Consider the following 25,362-nt stretch of genomic DNA (forward strand, 5'->3'; position numbering starts at 1 on the left):
AGAAAAGGTTTACCCTAAGCAAAGGAAAGAAATTTGAGTTTGACCTCTTTCGAGTTATTGTTTTCCTTTATTTCTTTGAGATGGCCTCAGCAGGTTTGAGAGATCAGGACAGATTGGATGGTGCCTCAAATTTTGGTGTCTGGAAAGCCAGAATTTCTTTATTGCTGGAAGATAATGGTATCAAGGAATATGTTACCAGTACTGTAGCTGTACCTATAGATCCAGTACAACTTGCAGCATACAAGAAGGATGATGCCAAGGCGAGGAGGATAATCCTTGATGGTGTCAAGGACCATGTTGATCCACATATCGCAGAGTTAGATACAGCGAAGAAGATGTGGGACGCCATTCTAAATCTGTACCAAAATGCTACCACTAACCGGAAGCTGATTCTCAAAGAAAAATTGAGGAATACCCGGATGAACAAAGGAGAAGATGTTACAAGTTACCTCACCAGGCTTAGACTTGTCAAGGACGAGTTAGCAGCTGTTGGAGATAAGCCAAATGAAGACGAGCTAGTAAGAATAGCTCTAAATGGGTTTTCTAAGCAGTGGGATGTCTTTGTTCAAGTTATTAATGGATGAGACACCTTACCAAGTTGGGATCGACTATGGAGTGATTTCACTCAAGAGGAGCTTAGACTAAGTCTTGTCAATGGAGCCAACAACAAGAGTCAGAAAAGTGAGGTAGAACAAGAAAATGTTGCCCTAGCGGGAAAGAGGAAAACAAAGAAGGGATCTAGCAAAGGAGCAAATTCACAAATTGAAAAGAAGAAGAAGGACCTATCTAAGGTCAAGTGCTTTGGTTGTCACGAGTTTGGCCACTATGTCAGCGATTGCCCACAAAGGAAGAAAGATAAGAAGGGCAAGAACCAAGTGGCAGCTTCAGCAAGTGCAGAGGAGCTCTCTAGTAGATTGGAGGATGAGTTTGCACTCATAGCTTGTATGATTAGCTCAACCTCACAGAGTGTCTGGTATATAAACAGTGGGGCATCATTTCATATGACAGGAGTTCGAGAGTACTTCTTCAGCTACAAGGAGGAGAACACCAGAATCCAGATCTCTATGGGGAACTTGTCCAAGCTCAACTCAGTTGGGAAAGGGACTGTTCAGCTTCAGAGGGAGAATGGAAAGGTAATTCCTCTTCATGATGTGTTGCATGTACCAGGCTTAGGTATGAATTTGGTTTCTATATCTGTCCTTCAGGATAAAGGGTATAATGTTCTCTTTAGAGGGATGCATGTTTTGATTAAGCATAAAGATTGGAAATCACCCGTATCTATTGGAGTTAGGAGTGGTCGCCTTTACAGGTTGCAGTTTGATACTTCTAAGGCACTCATGAGCAGCAGTAACCCTAGAGATCTTGGAGAGCTATGGCATAGGAGGATGGGCCATATTCATCATGGAGCACTTAGATTGCTTCGTGAGACGGTGACAGGTGTTCCAGAGGTGAGCACAGAGCATGATGATGTATGTAAGGGATGTGTGTTGGGAAAGTTTGCGAAAGCATCTTTTCCAAGGAGTGACACCAGATCTACGGGTGTTCTTGATCTAGTACATTCAGATGTATGTGGACCAATGTCGACAAAGTCTCTCAGAGGATATGAGTATTATGTTACCTTTATTGATGATTTCTCCAGGAAGACCTGGATATACTTCTTGAAGACCAAGGATGAGGTTTTCAGTCGCTTCCAAGAGTTCAAGGCTCTTGTGGAGAACTCAACAGGAAGGAAGATAAAGGTTCTTCGGTCAGACAATAGAGGTGAGTACAAAGGAAATGAATTCCAGGATTTCTGTACCAGAGAAGGAATCAAGAGAGAGTGGACTGTTCCTTACAATCCACAGCAGAATGGAGTTGCTGAGAGGAAGAACCGTTCTATTTCGGAGGCAGCAAGGGCTATGCTACATGACCAGGACATGCCCCACTACTTATGGGCAGAAGCATGTAGTACAGCAGTCTACATTCAGAATAGGGTTCCACACAAGGTACTAGGGAAAATGACACCAGAGGAGGCTTTCACGGGGAAGAAGCCAGATGTTGGTCACTTCAGGATATTTGGGAGTTTGGCATATTGCCTTATTCCTGGAGACACACATACCAAGTTAGATCAGACTGCAGAGAAGGGGTACTTTGTTGGGTATAGTGAAACTTCAAAGGCATATAGGATGTTCATTCCAGGGACCAGAAGAATTATTGTCAGACGCAATGTCAAGTTCATGGAGGACAAGGCGTTTAGAAGATCCAGAGATTTGCCAACAGATGATTGGAGTGAGCAGCCAACGAAAGCTCCAAGTCCAAGTCAAGGACAACAAAGCTCAAGTACAGTTACTAGTACAAGCATAGACTCAGGTAGTGAAGATTCACAGAGTATGGAGCAACTGGTGCAGCAGGATATGCATCTAGATGATATAGAGGTTGATATTTCATCCTCTACAGTTGGCAGTAGGAACCATGAGGTTCAAGACATACAAAGGGATACTCAGGAGTCTGTGGGAGCTCCTAGGAAGAGTACAAGACAGAGGAGACAACCAGCCAAGTTCAATGACTATGTGGCATTAGTCAGCCAGTTGGTAGATAGTGAACCTTCCAGCTATCAGGAAGCTGCAAAGCATCAGGTATGGCGAGATGCTATGGTTGAGGAATATAACTCAATAATGCAGAATGATGTATGGGAGGTAGTGCCTAGACCAACTGATAAAGCAGTAGTTGGATCGCGTTGGATCTTCAAGATAAAGCATGGTGCAGATGGTAGCATCGAGAAATATAAGGCGAGGTTTGTGGCCAAGGGGTTCTCTCAGAAGGAGGGAATAGACTATGAGGAGACATTTGCTCCTGTGGCCAGGTATACTTCTATACGAGCTGTAATCTCATTTGCAGCACAGATGGGATGGCAAATCCATCAAATGGATGTCAAGACAGCATTCCTTAATGGAGAATTGAAGGAGGAGGTATACATAGAACAACCAGAAGGCTTTGTAGCACACAGCAAAGAGACCCACGTGTGCAAATTAAAGAAAGCCTTATACGGACTCAAGCAGGCTCCCAGAGCGTGGAATGAGCGCATTGATACATACTTGCAGGAAATGGGCTTTGTGAAGAATGAGGCTGATGCGAACCTCTACTACTTGGTGGTTGGGGGTGAGGTTCTCATTCTTGTTCTATATGTGGATGACTTGTTTCTTACTGGTGCGCTAGGGCTCATAGAGGATTGCAAGAGGGACCTTGCAGAAGAGTTTGAGATGAAGAATTTGGGACTTATGCACTACTTTCTAGGCATGGAGGTGTGGCAGACTGATGGAGAGATTTTCCTTGGTCAAGGGAAATATTGCATTGAAATCTTGAAGAGATTCGAGATGGAAGATTGCAAAGCCATGTCTACACCCATGATCACTAATTGGAGGAAGGTAGATGCATCCAAGGAAAAAGATGTTGATCCCACCCTATACAGGCAACTGATTGGTTCGCTCATGTATTTGGTCAACACCAGGCCAGATATAGCCTTTGCAGTAAACTCTCTTAGTCAGTTCATGGTAGAGCCAAAGAGAGTGCATTGGACGGCGGCTAAGCATGTGTTGCGTTATCTTCATGGTACAGTTGAGTACGGGATTAGATATGTTCGAGGTGAAGGTATCAAATTGATAGGCTATACTGATGCAGATTGGGCAGGCAGTACAATGGACAAAAGGAGTACTTCAGGATGTTGTTTCAGCTTGGGATCAGGAGTTGTTTCTTGGTTCAGCAGGAAGCAAAAATCTGTGGCCTTGAGTTCATCAGAAGCAGAATACATAGCAGCCAGCATGGCGACGTGTGAAGCTATATGGCTTCGGAAGTTGCTAGTAGGCTTGTTTGGTCAGAAGGTTGAGACTACAGTGATACACTGCGACAATCAGAGTTGCATCAAGTTGACTGAGAATCCAGTGTTTCATGATAGATCGAAACATATAGACATCAGGTATCACTTCATCAGGGATTGTGTACAGAGGGGGATTGTTCAGCTACAGTACATACCTACAGAGGAGCAGGTAGCAGACATTCTAACAAAGGCATTGGGGAAGGCAAAATTCATCTTCTTTAGAAATAAGATGGGTGTCGTGCAGAACAGCTTCCTCGCTAAGAGGGAGTGTTAATTATGGGTAGCTTGGACAACTGTTCGTCCTTACCCAGAAATAACAGCATTAGTTATGGGTAGTTTTGGACAGCTGTTCGTCCTGATCTAGAATTAGAAAATTGTTGTTTTTGTCAAACAAGTGTTGTTAGGATAATAACAATTATTATTTAATAGTGGCTCTTTTTAGGTGACACCTCATAGCCAAAATTAGTTATTGGTTAATTGAGTTGTCTTAATCTCAGCCGTTAGTTTGAATTAATCTCGGCCGTTGGTTTTCCAATAGAGTAGTATAAAAAGGGGTCATGGGTCATTTGGAACATAAGAAGTCTTGAGAAGAATTTGCAGTGATAGCAAATAATCTTGCAGTGTTAGCAAGAGGCGCAGTGATAGCGTTGATATAGCAGTGGAGGATATCAGCAGGAGATATTAAGAGTTTGTCGGAGTTCTGCCAGTAAGAGGCAAGGAATTCTTTTGTAATTCTTATATTGTTGAAGATTAATATATTTTCCATCTGTAGAACTGATTTTCCCTTAGGGGTTTTTCCAGGGACGATTGTCCAAAAATATTGTGTCCTTGTGTTGCTTATTTCTTTCCGTATTTTTAGTGAAGTTGCAGTTGTGTTATTTTTCGATATTCAACTGTAAATTTATTTTCAGCAGTTAAATAATTTTTATGAGATAAGAGATTAATAATCAGTGACTGCAATAGAATTTCTACACAACGCAGATCGAGTAGAGCAAGCAACTGTGTCTAAATGAGCGAGCCTTCCAGGCTTCGGTTGAGTCTTATGGCTTCCAAATGTTGAATTCCCCGCAAAGCTTGTTAAGCAAGACGATTATACGCCTGCTGTACAAATTTCTGGAGAATATTTCCGCCCCGCAAGATGCCTCAGAATCACTGCAAAATAAACTTAATTTTTACGTATTTCTTAAAAAATACACAAAATTCAGTTTAAAACTCAACAAGAACTCTATCAAAATTCACCTAGTAACAGTTTCTTCACTACTTTGTACAAAGCAAACATCAAAGAATAAGCGCAAATGAAATTCACAAAGTTCAAAAAACACTGTAAATGCTTAGTTCCATAAATGATGAAATAATAAAGAAGCTACAAACATTCTGAAATTCATGGTAAATATCCTTGTGCGGATGCTTACCTGGTATTACAGGGTGAAGAGAAGAAATAATCTGAGGGCAAAGGGGAAGAAGATTCAGAAGTATGTGAGGCCGTCCATTGAAGAAATTCAGCAGCAGCAGTTAAAGCAAAAAGGCCTCTCAAAGGCTCTGCCTGTGATAATTTACTTCTTGTTTCTTCCACTCTTAATTATTTCCCAAACCAAATTTTCTGGGCGAAAAAATTGGGCAGGCATTCTCATGGGCGCGTGAAGCTTCATTTAAACTTTTGGCCTCAAATTTGCAAATCAAATACTAGGAAATTTGCAAGTCAAATGACGCGAAAATTTTCCCGTTTGCAGTTTCTTGTCCGTCAACTCGAATAACCGACGGACCGTCTGTTAAGTATGATTGACGTGTTTATACGTTAGACAAACATGTCTTATAAAACTTTTCGACCAAACAGATAGTAGTAGCAATTAAATTTTCTATAGATGGGTGTCACAATAAGTAGGGGCCACAATGAACCAAAGTAATCCAAATGGTTATGAAAATGAAATGAAAGGAAAGTTTTTGTTTTATAGTTTCACTAGCATGGAGGAAGAAAGAAGCAAATGTAAAGGTTGATACGGCATGATAGAAAATAAATGTAATTATCTTAAATGAAAGCAATTTCAATATTGCAAGTGACTTCTGAAAAGAAAAGTTGTATTGACGATAATAAATCTATAACTTTCAAACGGTTTCATATTTTTCAAATTCAAAAGATGCACCACATTCTATGCTTCTCATAATATAGGATTAAAAAAAAATGAATTTCATAAAGTTTTGACCAAGTTATGATGGTCAAACATATGAATTTTTTTAAAGTTCTAGTAAAAATTCATAATTAATTATTTACTAAGCAAAAAATTACAAAAACAATATGTGTCACATCTGGGCATGTGTCATGTACTTTTACATAAAGTGGCATAAGAAAATATTATGTTTTGCTTTTACTTAGGTTGGTGAGGCATACACTTGATTCTTATCTTTCTCTTGAAAATTTAGTAACACTGCATTGAAATTTCAATTTTTTATCAAATGGATTTAATTTTTTTCATAAAACAACTAGTAGCTTAGAAACTAAATTCAATTTACTACAAATTTTGTTCTTACATATTTTTGAAATTATGTTGATAACCTATTCAAATTTTCATGTTAAGTTGTGCAACTCTGTTTTTCTAAATTTTCATTGCCACTTAAGGACCTAGTTTGGCCCATCATGATCCTGCACATACCAAACTTAAAAATGAATTGAATCAAATATGTTTATTTATCTTTTAATATTTTTATAAGAACCCGCATTATAGCACACGATTATGTCTTATTATGAGAAACTATGTCACATGAAAATATTAAATACATACTAAAAATATCTAGAAATCATTTATACAAAGAAAATAAATAAATAAAAGGTACTTTGACCAACTATCACTTAAGAATTAATTGTCTAACACATGATACTATAATTATTAATTTTCCTAACCCATGCATTCATTGAAAGAGTTGCACGAACATTAAGAAACTAATTAATAATCAATTCAAAATGTATTAAAGATACACCTGAATAATCTATCCAAACCAAGAGTAGAAAATTAAAAATTATATAATTATACTTATACTATATAACCATCTAATGTGTGCATACTATAATAATTTTAATGTGTGTTTGGTGAAGCTTTAAGATTGATAAATCCTACCTTATCAATATATCTACAATTTAAAGGTTGTGGATTTGATATGTGTAGTAGTTATGCATTCTATTGAATGAGTTGGAATGTCAGGAAAATGATTGGAATAGAATCAACTAAAATTTGAAAATGGATATAGGTAAAGCATAATAAATGATTCAAACATGCATATAGAGTAATATTTTTGGGGTTGGACAACATTATTGAAAGAATATTATAACATCAAAATTGCATACCCTTACAATTTTATGCTATATTTTATGTCCACTTTGCAGTGTCCATTCCATTAGTTCTTTTGTAGGTTCATTGCAGCCCTTGCATTAGCCTTTCTCCTTCTCAAGATTCTTATTTATTGTTTTCCATTGTCTCATTTTACTATCATATTTGTGTTATTCTTATGTTTTTCTAGTCTCTTGCTATTGTTAAGCCTAAATTATCTTGACATTGGTACATTGCATAAACCTCCATGCATCCTTCTAGCATCCTAAAATATTTTTGTATATTGATCATTGTTAAGCGTTTTTCTACATGTCAAATTTCTAGGTTGGTGGAAAAGTTTGAGATGAATCTAAATATCATTTTAGCCTCTTCCTTTCACCTCATCTCTCCTTTTTAAATTAATATTTTTATCTAATAAGTCTCTCATAGATCTCTCTTGCACTCTCAAGATCTCGCATAGATCTTCTTCATTCTATGGCCCTCTATAATACTCTTTCAACATTCTCTTTTAGCTCTATTATCCCATTGGCTTCCTCAAGTCTTTGCAAGTGATATTGTTCTAATTTCTCATTTTTAGTGCAAGTATTTTTTATATGCCCCCAAGAAACTTGAGATTATCACATATTTACTATTTCCTTCATTTTAGTTTATATTATTGCATATTCATAACTCTAACCATTCCCAAACACACTTGGGATTGAAGCATTTACACACTATTTTTGTATTTGTCTTTGGTTGTTGTAAAGGTACAAATATAAAAATAGGGATTTAACTAAAGTAAATCTTCAAACAGCACCAAGTATATTTATTTTTCTTTGTGCTTACAATTATGAGAGCACTCGGCCACATAGAGATTTGCAAAAAAAATTCTTATTTATTGTTCATTTATTTATTTTATTAGAACTCAAGTAAATATTGTTAGTATTTTATTTATCTGTCTATTTATTATCCAGTATTTATTAGTGTATTTTCTTTTTTTGGTTTTATAGACTGGGTTAATAGAAAGATTGGATTTTTATGATTTCTATAGTTTTCTATATTTTTTTCATATAGATGATGGTGTAATGCATATACATTTGTGCAATGGGATAGCATTCTAGATAGTGACTTCCCTCATTTGGCTTTAGGTTCCTCATTTTTTCCTCTTTTCCAATTTTCTAAAGTTACAAGTTAAAATAAATCTCTTTTTTTTTTTAATCATTTATAGGATTGTAGAGTTATTCTATTAAGTAGTAATAAACCAATATAATCCTAATGTAAAAAGTAGGAAAAATTAATCGGCTAATACATCTTAGCTAAATTGTGATTTTTCCTCTTCTATAAATACATACAAATTTATAAGACATATCAAACAATATTTGGTCCCATAAATGTGTGACAAAAAGGTGAATTGAATGAACAAATTGGATTAGTTGGTGATGTTATTCCCATTTGTTTTTAGTTTGATAGCACTTTGTTGTTTTTTTACTTGAAGGGTGTTGTCCATAAGATGGTTAATACAATTATTCTTTTTGAAAAGTGTTAATCATTTTATTGGAATTTTGTAATATTTATGTGAGAATGTTGTTTAGGATTATTTCAACTAGTTTTCCATTTTATGTGTCCTTAACAAAGGAACAAAAATGTAATATTGTTAAGTGGCTAAACATGTGTTTACATGGTGTTAAACATTATGAAATCAAATTAAATTGTGTTTCATATAATGATGACAAATAGTTGAATCACATTAGCTTCATAAAGCAAATAAAAATTACATTATGACTAGAACATGTATCATTATTACGATTATTGTTGTCAATATATCTTAGTTTGAGAACCAATTTTCGATGGTGTTTGATTAATTTTATTGTTCATAAAATGATAACATTAATTATATCAAGAATTTTACTATAATTTTCTTATGGTGTTTGATACTATCTCTACAAGAATGACTATTTAGTCTTTACCTTTTTCAATAATTTTCTCAAAGTTTGATCCCACAATAATAAAATAAAGGATAGACATATTGTTCCTCTATATTGTCTTAATTCAAATAGTTTCAATTTATTATAATGAATATCTTATATGGACTAATTATGAATAGAAGTTAAAAATGTTCATGCTATTTTGATTCTCTTTATGTTATTTATGTAGCTTCACACTATTGAACCTTATATGCCCTTTCCATATTTGACAGGTGAAATGTTTTATGATTTGAGCATATTTTCCTTGAACTTTGAAGTTTTGTTATTCTTTTTTATATAAATTGTTAGGGGAGAGGATTTAGTAGTTGAGCACATTTCAATTGTTGTGATAGAATTTGTTGATTTAATACTCATATTTGTTGAATTAATGTCCAATTTTTTTGACAATATTGTACCAATAGTTGCAACTTTAATACCCATAATCGAATGAAATGTACCGTTAATTGTAAAAAGCAACCAACCCTGTGATGCCACATCAGTTGCACAAGTATGGGGGCCCTTATCCATGACTCTTGTTCTCACCTTTTTGGGGGGCTATTTTGGACACCTTGGCAAAAAGCTTGCTAATTTGGCATCATATTTGATGATGTGGCTCTAAAACCTTAGTTATAAGTAGGGGACTTGCCATGTACACTGCTATAAAAAATTGGGATTGATTTGAAATTTCCACGTAAGATTTTGAGAAACACAAAGTTAGGGTGCTCAACTATTGGGTCCTCTCCCTTAGTGGTTTTTTGTTTTAGGCTTAAGGAATACTAAGTAGACTCTCGATGGTCTAAGTGTACTTTTACAAGCTTTAATATTGGAGGCATATTTATTTATATTGTTAGTGGTTGAGTAGATGCTCTTAGTAGTCTAAGTGTATTTTGCTATTAATTATATTTTGTTATTTTATGGATGTATTTAAGTATTTTTTGGGGCCATTAAGACTACATATATTACATGTGCCTATCAATTAAGGATACTAAAGTTTGTCATTTGAAATGTACAAAAGGATTTAAACAAGGTGTTTATTATTCTTAAAAGAATGATACTTTGTGATACTAATAATCTTCTTGAGGAAAATAGCCAAAAACTATAAATCATATGAAAGACTTCAAAATGTTTGCATCCATTTTTCTAAATAAGGAAGCTTTCAAAATGTGTATGAAATTAAAGGATCTTAATCCTTCAAATTTTCGAGGAATAAAACTTTGAAATAGGTAATGCTAAAGAAAAGTAAAATCTATGATCATAAATAATTACTATCCTTAATGTTGAAGATTGTGATTGAGATCAAAATGAAAGGAATCATATGTAGATTTCAATTATCTCAAAATATGTCAAATATATTTTAATAATTTATTAAAGTGATTTCACATTTTTAAGAATATATAATTTGGACTTCCATTGAATCTAATTATCTATTTTATCTTATGAAAAGGTTAGGCAATTACCCTCAATCATTGATGAAACATGTGGAGTCTCTTGTGAAACTAAAAGATCTTGATAATGGAATAATCTAGCATATTTATACTATGTAAAAGAGTGTTTCTCTTTAATATTCTATATTCTACCATGTAATAGACAACTTTCTAAAATATTGCTTTTTAGAAGATTGAATCATTAATCCATTGTTAATATTTTATCATTTTTTTAAATATAATAATTTTAAATAATATTTTTCAATTACAATATTTTTATTTTTGTAAATATCAAATACTCTTATAACATTCATATTTATTTTGAAGAAATTCTAAATCTTTATATTAATATACAATTTCCTTCTAAAAAATTTGACAACTTTCTTCTCTTAATGAATCGCATGATTACAAACACATACATCTCAATATTTCTTTCTCGGAAACCTTAAGAATATAGGTATCGACCATCAAATTGAAAAATGCTTCCATAGCAAAGATATTTGGTAAGGTTGCAAGGTATAGCACCCCGTTATTTATTATTTTCAAGATATGTCTTTTCTAACAATTTTTGCGATCCCTTCCTATTGTAGTTAGTCGCTACATTTACCCAAAAGGGTTGAAAGAATAATTCAGAAGTTGGTGGCAAAAGGAGTGTTTTATTTTTCATTGAGGGCAAATCTTAAGTCTATATTTTACTTGGAATGGCAAAAGAAGTGTTTTATTTTTCATTGAGGGCTAATCTTAAGTCTATATTTTGTTAGCTGTAAATCTTGCCGATTTACAGCAAACTAAACAAAAAGATATCTATTCAGAAAAGTTCAATGAGTCATTGCATATCATACTGCTGAACTCTCCACATTCCTTCAGCTTTTCAAGCTCACTTAACCCTGGAGGAACTATGGCCTGCTCAACAGAACAAACAAATGATAAGTATTAACAAACTTTAAACTTCACATTACGAAACAAAAAAATAAAACATCTCCATCTCAAAAAAAATATAGATTTTGAACATAGAGGAGCTCCCCGGTGGAAGGATGTAAGCAACATAAAGAATTTCTGGATTAAAATTGTGCGCAACTGGCGCATTTGGATTTTGATCATAAATCTCCTGCCAAAAAGTCTATTTCCTATCTGTTATACACAGTTTGTTTTCAGAAGCTATATTTGCAATCTTTTTATATACTTATGTTGACTCACAAAGCTGACCCTAAAATGTAAAAATACTCTCATTAAAAAACACGCATACACACGAAAAAAATCTTAATTCTTTTCCAAAATGATGTGTATTTAAACAGAAAATAAGCCATAAACTTTAATGGATCCAAACTGATGGTGTTAAATTATTGTTCTTTTAACTTGTAATGCAGCAAAATTTCAACTGGAATGGAATGCGAGAAGAATACTGACCATGTAGACAAATGGATCGGGTCTTCCTCCAGCTCCAAAGCGTTTAACCAGGTTTTGCTTCACAAGTCTGCAATAACAAATTCAGAAAATGCAACTTTTACTTCATTCCTTTTTCCAGATTAAGTTTATCGCATGAAGGATAGCCGTAGATAAATACTTCATTAACGGAATTAATATTCATCAGACTTACAGTCTGAGAGCCTTGCTGGTGTCAGGAGTGTTTCCAAAATTTGCGCGAATGCGCGTCTCAGAAGAAAAGGTTTGATCGACAAGAAACTTCCTAATAGCTATGCAACGGAGCTCAAGCCGCGTGGTTTTGAATGGAATCGCTTTACGACAATTATTTTCCTTTCTTTTCAGATGAGGCTTCTTCTGTCGGGAAGAGAGATTATTTTGCCTACTCGTGCTAGAGATTCGTGATGAGGAGGCGATTCCTGTCGAAGCCGTGTCGATGGTACCATCTCCTGGAGATCCGTCTTCAGGATTGAAAGGCGAGTTAACGGTCGTTGGAGTCAGCATCGAGATCCAACCTACACAGCTCGTTTTGTTTTTCTTAAAGCTCCTGGCTGAACGTATTTTCTTCGAAGTCTGCACATGAGAGGAAATCAAATTTTGAGCATAAATTGCAAATAAAGACCAGCTAAATGCGTTCGGTATAAATAAAAGCTCCGAATTACTGGAAACTTGCAATGGACTATCTGCTGAGTGAATTAAGGTTAGAATAAGAGCTCTAAATTTATTATTTATTAAAAATTTTGGAGCAATGAACTCAAATTGTAGGAGTTCATTTCCTAAGATTGAGCTTTAACACAGTCTAGGCTGCAAATGATGTTCACCTAAATGAATTATTATTTGAATTAGAGCTGAGAATTCCTTGGTTAATATTTTCTACATATGCGGTGGAATTGCCATATTCAGTTTCAAGAAGCAAATGAATATTAGCTAAGTGCAGTAATCTGTAAATAATAGCTTGAAGTTCAAAAATCCTAAACGCTTCCCGAGGAATGTGCTCAAATTAAAGTAATTCATCTAAAGAACTCTGAAGTTTTAACACCTTTTCACTGTAAATGGAGATCTACTAAAAACAAAATTATTTAGAATTTAACTTAAACATTATGAATTACCTAATATTTTCTGAGAATTGCATTTAATTTGCAGCAATTCATCTCAAGAAACAAAGTAATAGCACAAATTACACTGTAATTGCGAGAAATGCAAACTAATCTAAACGAATACAAATCTCCAAAGCACGTCATATTATCGACTTATTTCAAGCGCAGAAACTTAGCTTTCATAACAAAACAATGAAGCAAAGAATTATGTAAAGAACTTAAAGATTTTGTGAAAAAAATTGAAAACGAACATGCCTTTGACACCAAATTATTTAAAGCAGCTTAAGGATTTGTCATAAAAGTTGAGAGCTAACATGCCTGTAACGCGAACGAATTTAAATTGCTAAACTCGCACAAGGCAAATCGAGTAGAGCAAGCAACTGTGGCTAAATGAGCGAGCCTTCCAGCCTTCGGTTGAGTCTTATGGCTTCCAAATGTTGAATTCCCCGCAAAGCTTGTTAAGCAAGACGACTCTTCAGCAGAAGAATCACTTAAACGCCTGCTGTACAAATTTCTGGAGAATATTTCCGCCCCGCAAGAAGCCTCGGAATCACTGCAAAATTAGCTTAAATTTTACTAACTTCATTGAAAATACACAAAATTCAACAAGAACTCTATCAAAATTGACCTGGTAACAGTTTCTGCACTACTTCGTACAAAGCAAACATCAAAGAATAAGCGCAAATGAAATTTACAAAGTTCAAAAACACTATAAATGCTTTGTTCCATAAACGATGGAATAATAAAGAAGCTACAAAAATTCTGAAATTCAGATAAATATCCTGGTGCGGATGCTTACCCGGTATTACAGGGTGAAGAGAAGAAATAACGTGAGGGCAAACAGGAAGAAGATTCAGAAGTATGTGAGGCCGTCCATTGAAGAAATTCAGCAGCAGCAGTTAAAGCAAAAAGACCTCTCAAAGGCTCTGCCTGTGCTAATTTATTTCTTGTTTCTTCCATTCTTAATTATTTGCCAAACCAAATTTTCGGAGAAAAAAATTGGGCGGGCATTCTCATGGGCGCGTGAAGCTTCATTTAAAATTTTGGCTTCAAATTAACGATCTCAAATTTGCGAGTCAAATGACACGAAAATTTTCCCGTTTGCAGTTTTCTGTCCGTCAACTCGTATAACCGACGGACCGTCTGTTAAGTATGGTGTTAGAATCCCCTCACTAGCATACAAAAGGTTTTAAGTGTGTCTCTATACACTAGATAGACACACTCCAAAGAACCTTTCATCTTTATTTAAACGGTCTTTGTTTCTTTTATATAAGAGGCATCTCTAATATTTATCTGAACAAACAAATAGTAGTAGCAATTTAATCTTCTATAGGTGAATGCCGCGATAAGTAGGAGCCATAATGAACCAAAGTAATGGAAGTGATTATGGAAATGAAACGAAAGGAAAAAATTTGTTTATAGTCAAACAAATTTTCAAGTGAAGATAAAAGGAAATGATAAGAAAGCTTATTAAAATAAATCATAATATGGGTTCAAGTTGTTAGTGGTTTTACTAGTACAAAGGAAGAAGCAAATGTGTGGGTTGACATAACACAAGTAAGAGAGTTCAAATATAGGTAAGATAAAAAAACAAATGTGATTATCAAAGAATAAGAGAGTATGGTAAACTTGAAAGCAATATCAATATTGCAAGTGACTTCTTAAAAGACAAATTTTATTGGCAACAATAAATTTGTTACAAGGACGGTGGGAAAAGATATATGAAGAGAGGGTTAGGCCCATAAAACTCATCATGCCAAGTTCGCATGACAAGCAACATCTTTTAAGAAAAAAGAATCTCTTGAGGGGCTCACGCTTCTTCCACTAATAGACGATGAGATGAGAGAAGGGAAAAAGTAGCAAAATTAAGAGAAGCAAGAGATGAAAAAAAAAGGGCATTGTTGTGCAATGAAAACAAATTTATCATTAATTTTGGACCCCACAATAAGGCAAGGTAGCAAGCTAGGAGCAAAGAAAATATAGTTCAATGAACTATAGTAGGAAGAAAAGCAACAAGGCCAATATGGATAAATATCGGTGAGGATCAACAATTATGAATCTAGAAAGGATTATCAATTGTTGCAACAGAGATGAAAAACTCCTAACTTTTGAAAATACAAGTACTAAAATATTGGAACAAAGTTATTATATCATGAAAAAAGCATTAAAATTTAATAAAACATAGGCCAATTTCATTAATATAGAAAATGCATTCAAGAAATTGTTACAATCAGCAAGCTACTAGAGCAATCATCAAGCCAATCTCTTCTCCATAATTATGCAACTTCTCTAACTTCATACACTCTACAAATCTGACCAAAGCACACCAAAACCAGCTAAAAGAATCTTAAAATTCACTCCATTCTCTCTAGATATCCTCCTCATGGCAACCAGGCACAAGCTCCTACCCTCTACCTTTCTTTTTCTCTATATTTTACCATTTCCAACATCTCTTTCTACCCCAATCTAAGTGTATTAACTTCCTCTTCTCTAACCAACAATTTTCTTGTTTCTCCACCTCTACTTGGGCGTGGGAATATTCCCAATTAAGCCTCCATACAAAGGCCACCAACAATTTTCCTAGAGCCACTCACTTCATTTCCAATCTTTTCACACTCTACTCTCTCCATCATCAAGCGTATGGGATTGACCAAGCTCAAAATAGGCAAATAAATTTGAATTCAAGTATCCAAAATATGCATTAAATGCCTCATTCTTTCATGGGCATGGGATTTTTCCTCTTTTAATTTGGGGTAAAATACATAAATATGGAACTTTGATAAGTTTAAACAGAGTAAATCAACCTTCCAATTTTAATAACAATTGATAGAGCTAGAGGAGATCAAATAATGAAGAAAAATCTTGCCTACAAGACCGAAAATCAAACCATAACAAAAAATTAAATAAAGACGAAAATAATATTTTTGAATGTGTGAGATTGCTCATGCACCCGGATGCTCCTGCATCACCTATGTAGAATAAAATACCACTAAAATATTAAAATAATACCCCTCCATATGACACTTAATTTCCCAAGTAGAGATAGTAGAAACTAAATCAATATATATATAAATTATTAAGTATGAACATTAAGATTACAAGGTTGAGACAACTTGTCCTAGTAATTATCTTCAACAAATGGTTGGGTAGGTAAGATTTTAGGATCAGTAACTAGTAAAGGAGAATCTTACCCAAGTATGAATTAACCTCAAATATATGTAGGAAGCCTCTATCATGATGAAATATGTCTAATTAATCATATACTTCTATATTTTTTGGAATCTAACTTCATTTGTTGAAGTTTTTGAATGATAGAATGTGTGTGCATGCAACCGTTATGTAGACCAATTCAAGACAAATCAATTTTACCTCAAGATTGGTATCAATAGTGCATAAACAACCTATTCTTTTAGTAGTAATTAAATCTAGGAATCTTAATAGATTTTTTTATTTATCTTATTAGTTAAAATCTAGTCCATTTCTAGTATATTAGAAAACTTATGTAAAACGTTGTATCCTTTCTCATAGTGATTAGTGAACTTAGGTGAATATTTAATGGTGTTCATAACAAAGGATAACTTTTTATGCATGAGAAGTATCAACTCTTCTAGAATAAGAATCCATGTGATAAATTGAAGATGATGTCATGTATATTAAGTTCTAGAGAGGTAAAGGTTAATAATCGTGGTTCTCATGATTTGATTACTCAAAATGTATGGATACCCAACCATATTCTATATCAACATGATACATGGGTGGATCTGGGAGATATTTTCATGACTAATCATGTTGGAGATATCATAATTTTACTTTTTTTACTATTTGAAAAAAAAATGATACATGTCTCATCATCAATTTTCACTATATGTTATGGGTAATTGGACATAAAGTGACAAGTAAAGTAACATAAGTAATGAATTTATGTTTAAAATTTTCAAGCTTTTTTATGGCCCTATACCTTAAATTTAGGGAGATTGGAGTAGATAACTTAGACCACATCTAAAAATGCATGCTACAAATGCTCACTTTAGATCCAAATCCAATATCCATTTATAGTGTTTTAACTCTAGTGTCTTCATAACCAAAATATATAAAATTGTGTATTGTTTAATCACGTGTGGAGACGTTAATTCATGAATTGAAATGGGTATTATTTTCATTTTATGATAAATTATTAATTACAATAGTAAAGTTAACTCTTTAGTCTTAAGAACTTATTAGATGAGACCATTTTGTATAACATCAACATCAACATACAAGGTTGTATTTTAAGATATAATTATATATTTCTAGGAATATTACAACTCCCAAAGATATATTTTAGTGGCTTACACCCCAAAGATCCTTCTTTTTAGGATTATGTACTTTTAGGGTTGAACAAATAAATAATTAAATTTATTATATCAATTTTTTTTAGGAATATTGCAGCTCCCAAAGAGATATTTTTTAGTATGTATTTTGTAGTTCATATTTGTATCTTAGTTTTTGAATTAGTTATTATATAATTAAGGCATGAAAATAGAAATAAAATTAGGCTTGCTCTAAAATGTAAAGAATGAATAATTGTGATTCATATTAACAATAAAATTACTATAATTTAGAATGTGTGTCAATATCATGAGATATATCATCTATCACAATAAAATATAGGTATATCATGAGTATCCTTCACAACAAATATATCACAAATTAGATCGTGTGAAGCAAAGGTGCTCAAATGTAGTATACAATTAAGATAAAGTGCACTAATATTTCTCTTTATAGAGGAAGTATGCAACATATGATAATTATGGATATGAGAGTAGTAAGAGTATTCAATAGATACTGAAAATAAATAATTAGACCTCTAAAGGAAGAGAAGGTACAAATGTGTTCATATAATGCTTAAAATGTAGTGTCATTGTTTTTTAAAAACTATCATGAGTGGATCAAGAAAAAGGATCATATGTCACATACTATATAAACATGTCAAAATTAGTCTTGGAAGCATGGATAAAATCCAAAGATAGAGGATTGTGAGAGCACATGATATCGTAATAAATTTTGTTGAAGTGTAAATAAGGTAGGTTTCACAAGACTATGCAAGAAAGTGCAAAACCCTAATGGAAACTTAAGCACGTGATATGGACATGAGGCACAATCTATTGTAAATCAAATATGAAATAAGGCCCTGAATCGTATCCAAGGGTAGTTAGGGTGGGAAAAATTTATATCACAATAAGGAACAAATCCTGGGAGAAAGTATATAACAATGATGAATGGGAGTGTAACCCTAATAATATCTAAAAATGATGATATGATCAAAAATAATTTATTTAAAACCCTAAAATAATTAAGGTTTTGAACCCTTGAGGAAAAATTGAGGATGGTTTACTTATCTCTAGGAATGATGATATTGTTTAAATCTACTCATGTACTAAAATGTGTATACCCTAATATTAGAAATGATAGATCTTTGTATGTACTTTAGTCATCGTTATAAAAGGTTGCATATGTAGGTCCCAATATTTCTAATAGCATAAATACAAAGTCTAGAGCTATGAATTTTTATTTGCTATAATGCACATTCTTGTATTCTAATTCACCTTGCTTCTTTGTGTTTTAATGATTGAAAGTGTTTAGAACACCTAGAGAGATCATCAAAATGAAAGGATTAAGCTCTCATACGTTGATCCCCTTGAGAGGACTAACTTTATTGTCATGGAAAAGATTGAGCATAACAAGCTACAAATATGTAAATGCTCTAGTATGATTCTAGTATGAATGCATTTAAATACAAGGACATGGTAATAAATTATGCAAACATGTGTTGCATTCACTTAGTAGAAAAATAATGGGTGGTAGTCAACCAAAATTTAAATTTTGAACTTTAAAAAATAGGGATTAGATATGTGGGTGTAGAATCATTCATGCGCTCATGTAAATAACCTAGGATAAAAAGGTGTTAGAATCAAAGTGGCAATGGAATGTATGGAATGATATAATATTGAGTAGAATAAATTATAAATATATGAAAATATATACTACAAACAAGGTTAAGACATGAATAAGAGATGTAGAAATATGTGTCAATGAGTGAATAATAATATAGAATAATTATCCTAATTTTACATTAAATATATGATTTATCAATATATCCACATTAAATCATTTTCTTAAATAGACATTCAAACCTAAATAAAAATTGAAATGACATGGATACATAAACTTCATTATTATATTATTATAGATAGTATTAAGTTTAATAAGAATGATGTAAAAAAGTATAAAAATATTTTCCACATTTGTAAAAGAAGCTTAGATTCATAAAAGAGAGGAATTCAAAGTTAATAGATAACATCTATTATAGCTTTTTAGTTCATTATAATCTTAAGTAAAAATATGATACACAAATAATAACTTTCTAAAAGAAAATTAGGACCAAAAATATTACATACCAAATATTAACAATAAAAATAGATAATTAAATGATGAGAAAATAAACAAATATTATTTCAATAATTGCGTCGAATGCATTCCCTTATTTGAAAGGGAAGACCTAATTTCGACCATCAATGGTGTACAATGGAGTAGAAGGCATGCAAGATGATCCAAATATTGTTGACCATTAGATTTTTCATGATTTTTTCTGTCAAATTTTATTAATTTATGTCATTACCATTTTTCATGTAAAGCATTGTCATATTAATGGATTTCCCACTTCACCATTTATTCTTATCGTCAAGGTCTTCATGCCAAAAAATGGGGATAAATATTTAGGGTGCCACTGCTCACATGATACCATGTAAGGAAATAAGCAATACTTTATATTTCCCTTCGCAATATTTTTTTAAAATGTAAATTTTATATATTATTATTAAAAAATTTATTCTGAACTTTAAAAATAATTTCTTTTAATTTCTTTTTTAAAACTTTTATCTATTAATTTTTTACTATTTTTTGAAGTTTATAATATTAAAATAATAAAGATACTATATTAATAATTAATTATATATTGAATATATTGTATAATGTCTCTTTAAAATGGCTCTGCGTGCAAAAAATTGTTGCAATTCCTATGCGACATCTAACCTGATGTTGAGGCCTCTGTATGGCAACTTTCTAGGCTATGCAAGTCGATTTTTTGTTCTTGCTAGTAGACACCAAGATGATGGCCATAGTCTTATCTCAAAAGCAACAAAAATGAGAGATCGACAGACCTTCTTTGCGAAAACCAAATATTCATTGATAGATATGGGAAGGGCTCCCCTGCCTCCCCTAAACATTGATGACCGGAATAAGCAGAAGGCTGGACGCAAGCAACCCAAATGCCCAGCAAGTGGGGCGAATCGCCAGCCAGTATGCCATGACTGTCGTCCACTGTGTTATACGGAGAAGGGTTTTTTAAAACCTACCCATAAAGACAAAACCATAAATCGGGGAAACACTCTCTAGCGGAAATTTACAGAGAAGATTTCATGGATTAAGGAAACCCAAACTAGACATTCACTCCACCACCATCAGAATCCATCGGCAGACAAACAAATTAAGGGTGACCAATCAATGCGTCCATCAGCCATAGAGGAAAGGTTAGTGATAGAAATCGACAATCAAACCCTAACAAAGTATCATAGGCACTGTAAAGAATTTGTCATCTTTGCTCGATGGGAAGGTATAGGTACTCCAACCGAACAAATCGTTGAATGGTTAAAGACATCCTTTCAAAGCCTGGTAAGTATCGACTTCCTCCCTGAAAATTTCCTTTCAATAGAATGTAGCAATCCAAATTTGAGAAATAAGCTTATGAATGGGGATATTCCAGCATATAAGGGTTTTTGCTTAGAATGCTGGGAATGGAAACCCCTTTTTGATCCATCCCATTTAAAACCTTTTATGGTAAATAGAGCAATATCAATTGATAACTTATGAGTAGAACTTCATAATTTAGAAATCTTAAGAATGATAGGCAATAAGATAAGGAAATTCGAATGTGTCAAAAGAACCCCATTTAAATTCTCAAACCATGTTCTCATGGTGAATATGGATATCAATATCAAAACTTTAAAAAACATAGTTTTAAAAATCAATAACCACATTTTAAACATTGAACCTTCCTTTTATAATGGCCCCATTGTAGATGATATTTCCATGAAAACCTCACCTGTGATGTCATACCCTCGGATAAAACATAATAAAGAGGGTGTCAATTTTAAATTTATGGAAGGAATTGGGGATTTCACTCTGGAGGGTGATGAATCTTTAAAGATAGAAACTAAGCATCAAGCCTCTGCAACGGAAACGACATTGGATCGATGCTATGAGTCCTTATCTAAGGACTCCTTAAATAGGAAACAAACTCCCCCTTCCTCCCATCTATGGAAGTAGGTATGACAAAAACAATTGAACCTTGGAACAAGGAAAAAGATTTAGAAGATGGGGAGATTAGTGAGCCACCAGTGCAGAAGGAACTGCCATGTATATGCACTCTAGGGGAAAATATCAACTTTGGAATAAGCATAGACTCGAGGAAGGAAATAGTGAGCCTCTTGAGGATTTCAACAGAAGTAAATTTATCCCTTTCAGAGCAACCATTGGTGAAGGCAAGTTGTCCCCTTGCTAAGGATAATGGATCTGAGCAAGAACAACCAACAACACAAGATAAGGATATGGAGGATAGTGGGGGGCAGAGGAAAATAGACCACCCCTGAATATTGATTCAGTGGTGGCAGAAGGGGAAGAGAGAGAACAAGTAGAAAGGGAAGTCAACATTATTTCCCTTTATTGGGGAAGAAGTAGTTAATGACCTAATGGAACAATTTGTTAATGAGGTTTGTGATTCTAAAGAATTGGAAAGGCAGAGGGAGCTATATGTGAAAAAATTAGTGGATAGTGTCAGAGTCAATATGGAAACAGAAGAATTGTTCATTATCCTAGATAATTTGGAAAATGAGAACCCAAACATTCTAGGCATTCATAATACAAAGGAGAGAAAAGACTCTCCCGATTGTGCCAAGTCCATCAAAAGGAGGGGTAGGAGATCCCTTGCTGAATTAAGAACCAATGATGGGGAAGCTAGGGGCCAACCAAAAATTTCATCTCTATTTAATGTAGGGGAGGGGAAGTTCCTCCCCACAGAGCCATGAAACTCTTATCATTGAATGTTAGGGGCACAAATGCCCCTAACAAGCAGCATATCATAAAACCCTATATATCTAAATCAAAACCAGACATAATTATAATCCAAGAAACTAAAATGAACTCATCCGAGATAGACCTCTTTGAGAAGAAATTAGGTTTTAGAAAACTGAAGTATTCCCCAGCCCTCGGGGCTTCAGGAGGCTTAGCGATCATCTGGGATCCTAGATATTCCTCGTTTACACCATCAGAGATAAAACAAAATTGGATAGGTGGAAAGGTAAACTGCTATAATAATAAGTTAAGATTTAACCTGATCAATGTATATGGTCCTATTCAGAATAGGGATAAAACTCAAGTATGGTTGGAACTTGAGACTTTCTTAAGAAACAATCTGAATGAGATGTGTATTATTGGAGGAGATTTCAATGCCATCACTAAGGCATTAGACAAAAGAGGAGGTAGTAACAAGCTACCTACCATGGCATTGCACTTCAATGATTGGATCAATAGGAATTCTTTGTTGGAAATCCAGACAGCAGAGAACACCTTTACATGGAACAACAAAAGGAAAGGCTTTAGCAATATTGCTGAAAATCTTGATAGATTTTTTATCCATGGGGGGCTTATGAATTTCAATTACACTATGGAAGCAGAGATCCTACCTTTATCCGGTTCTGACCATTATCCACTCCAACTTAACATTCTGGCAGAACAAGGACCAAGAAACTGCTCGTTCAAATTCAAGAACATGCGGTATAAGGATGATAACATCATCAACCTGATTGAACGATGGTGGAGTGAATCATTATTCTCAAGCTCAAAGATGTATATTGTTGCAAACAAACTAAATTTATTCAAAAGGAGGCTCTTGGAGTGGAATAGAGAGCACTTTGGTAACATCTTTGATAAGAAACTTTTAGTAGAAAAGGACCTCAAGGATGTTAATAGAGAAGTTTTGGATGGAGGGATGGATGAACCTCTCTTTTTAAAGGAAAAAATATTACTAAAAGAGTATGAAAAGATTCTGGCAAAAGAAGAAATCTTCTGGAGACAAAAATCCAGGGAAACATGGTTGAAAGATGGAGATCGCAACACAAAGTTCTTTCATAACAGCACCAAGTAGAAAAGATGGGTAAACCAAATCTCTAACATTAAGAACTACCAAGGAGTAAATCTAGAAGACCCGTTAGAGGTGGCAGCGGAAGTGATAAGGTTTTTTAAAGGCATCCTTAACAATACTATTGGCACCAACCTTAGAGGCCAACATAATATAATTAGAAATATTTCAAAAATCATTGATGCATAACACAACAGATGTCTTCTTGAGAAATTTACAGAGGAGGAGGTCAAATCTTCCCTCATGAAAATGAATCCAGATAAGACTCTGGACCCAGATGGCTTCCCAACTAGTTTCTTCCAAAAATGTTGGGGATTTATGGGTCCGGAGATCACGAAGGCCTTAAAGGGTGTTAGAAACTCAGGTAAGATACTAAAGGAGATCAACAATACTTTCTTAGTTCTGATTCTGAAAAAAGAGAAACCTGATAGCTTTAATGAATATAGGCCCATAGCCTTGTGTAATACCCTTTATAAACTACTTACCAAAACTCTAGCAACTAGACTTCAGAAGCTTCTCCCTATCATCATTAGTGAAGAACAAACAGGCTTTGTGCCCGATAGATCAATCTATGACAGGGTAATCATAGCTCAGGAAGCTATTCATTTGGTCTAGCTTAATGGAGCACCAAGCATGCTGATCAAATTAGATATTAATAAAGCTTATGACAAAGTGGATTGGAGATTTTTATGCAAATGTTTGGAAGCATTTGGCTTTACCAAATCTTGGATCAACCTTATTTTTGAATGCATATCCACCCCCAAATTCTCTGTCATGGTCAATGGTAGACCTAGAGGTTTTTTTAGTAGCTCTAGGGGACTTAGGCAAGGAGACCCTATGTCTCCTTTCCTCTTCATCATTATGGTAGAGGCTCTTGGTAGGTCTATCTCAAAGGCTAGGGAAGAGGGTGGAATCATAGGTATACCCATTACCAGTGATCTAACTCCCATTACCCACCAGCAATTTGTAGATGATACAATGCTTTTTGGTCGAGGCGACATTAGGGAAGCAAGGGCCTTCAAAGGTATCATCAAATCCTACATGGAAGCCTCAAGTCAAGAGATCAATTTGGAGAAGTCAGTTGTGTTCATGTTCAACATAGAAACCGCATCTAAGGAAGAGATATGCAGGGTCTTGGAGATCAAGCCTAGTCTCCTCCCTTGCAAATATTTAGGCATCCCTTTGGATAAAGGAAGCATGACATCTAAGTCTTGGGACCGCATGGTGGAAAAAATCAAGATGAAAATTAACACTTGGAAAGGGAAATGGCTATCCTCTGTAGGCAGGGCAACCTTGGTCAAATCAGTTCCGGTAGCAATGCCCATTTACCAACTTTATTGTCACAATTTATAAGCTAAAAAACGGGATGAGCTAAATAAAAATCTTAGGACTTTCTTTTGGAAAGGTGCTAGTGAAGATAAGAAAATATCACTTCTATCTTGGGATAAGATTTGTAGACCAAAAGAAGAAGGAGGTGTTGGCATTAAAAATATTCGTGACCAAAGCAGGGCCCTTGGGGAAAAGTTAGTATGGAGAATATTCAGACATCCCCATTTAAAATGGGCAAGAATTTTGTACCATAAATACCTTAATGAAGATAACCCTATCCAAATATTTAGAGAAAACAATCTACCAAGAGGCTCTCACATATGGAACTTTATGCTTGAATGTAGAAATATTATCACAGATAAACTCACTTGGAACTTAGGGTCAGGGGAAGATGCCTTGTTTTGGTCAGACTCTTGGGGAGGGTATAAGGCGATCGAGAAAATCCATAACTTCGGGCCTACAAGAGCACTCCTAGAATCAAATAGAGGGAAATTGATTGGGAACTACATTTCCCCCTCGGAGGATGGAGCAGGGTGGCAATGGATAGTCAGAGAAAATGAGGATATCCTTGTAAGGGATAAAGACAAACTCATGGCAATTCTAAGATAAAGAAATATCTCCTTTAGTCTAGGCAAGGATAGGCTTGTGTGGGATGGCTCCATGAATGGGGAATATAACTCCAAGGATGGGATTATCACATCACTAAAGCTCATCTTAGACCCAAGACAGAGTTGCCTCTA

General features: G+C 34.3%; 1 protein-coding gene across 1 annotated transcript; it reads right to left on the reverse strand.

The window, feature by feature from the left end:
* Positions 1–11,037: 11,037 nt before the first annotated feature.
* LOC131059862 (uncharacterized) lies at positions 11,038–14,160 on the reverse strand. The gene is made up of 5 exons (XM_057992921.2): positions 13,859–14,160; positions 13,378–13,612; positions 12,138–12,535; positions 11,948–12,014; positions 11,038–11,443 (listed from the first exon to the last, which is right to left on the reverse strand). Exons 1-5 carry the CDS (start codon positions 14,017–14,019, stop codon positions 11,345–11,347), a joined length of 960 nt encoding a protein of 319 aa, XP_057848904.1. The 5' UTR covers positions 14,020–14,160; the 3' UTR covers positions 11,038–11,344.
* Positions 14,161–25,362: the final 11,202 nt, after the last annotated feature.

This window comes from Cryptomeria japonica, chromosome 10 (genome assembly GCF_030272615.1).
Source record: "Cryptomeria japonica chromosome 10, Sugi_1.0, whole genome shotgun sequence".
NCBI classification, from domain to species: domain Eukaryota; kingdom Viridiplantae; phylum Streptophyta; class Pinopsida; order Cupressales; family Cupressaceae; genus Cryptomeria; species Cryptomeria japonica.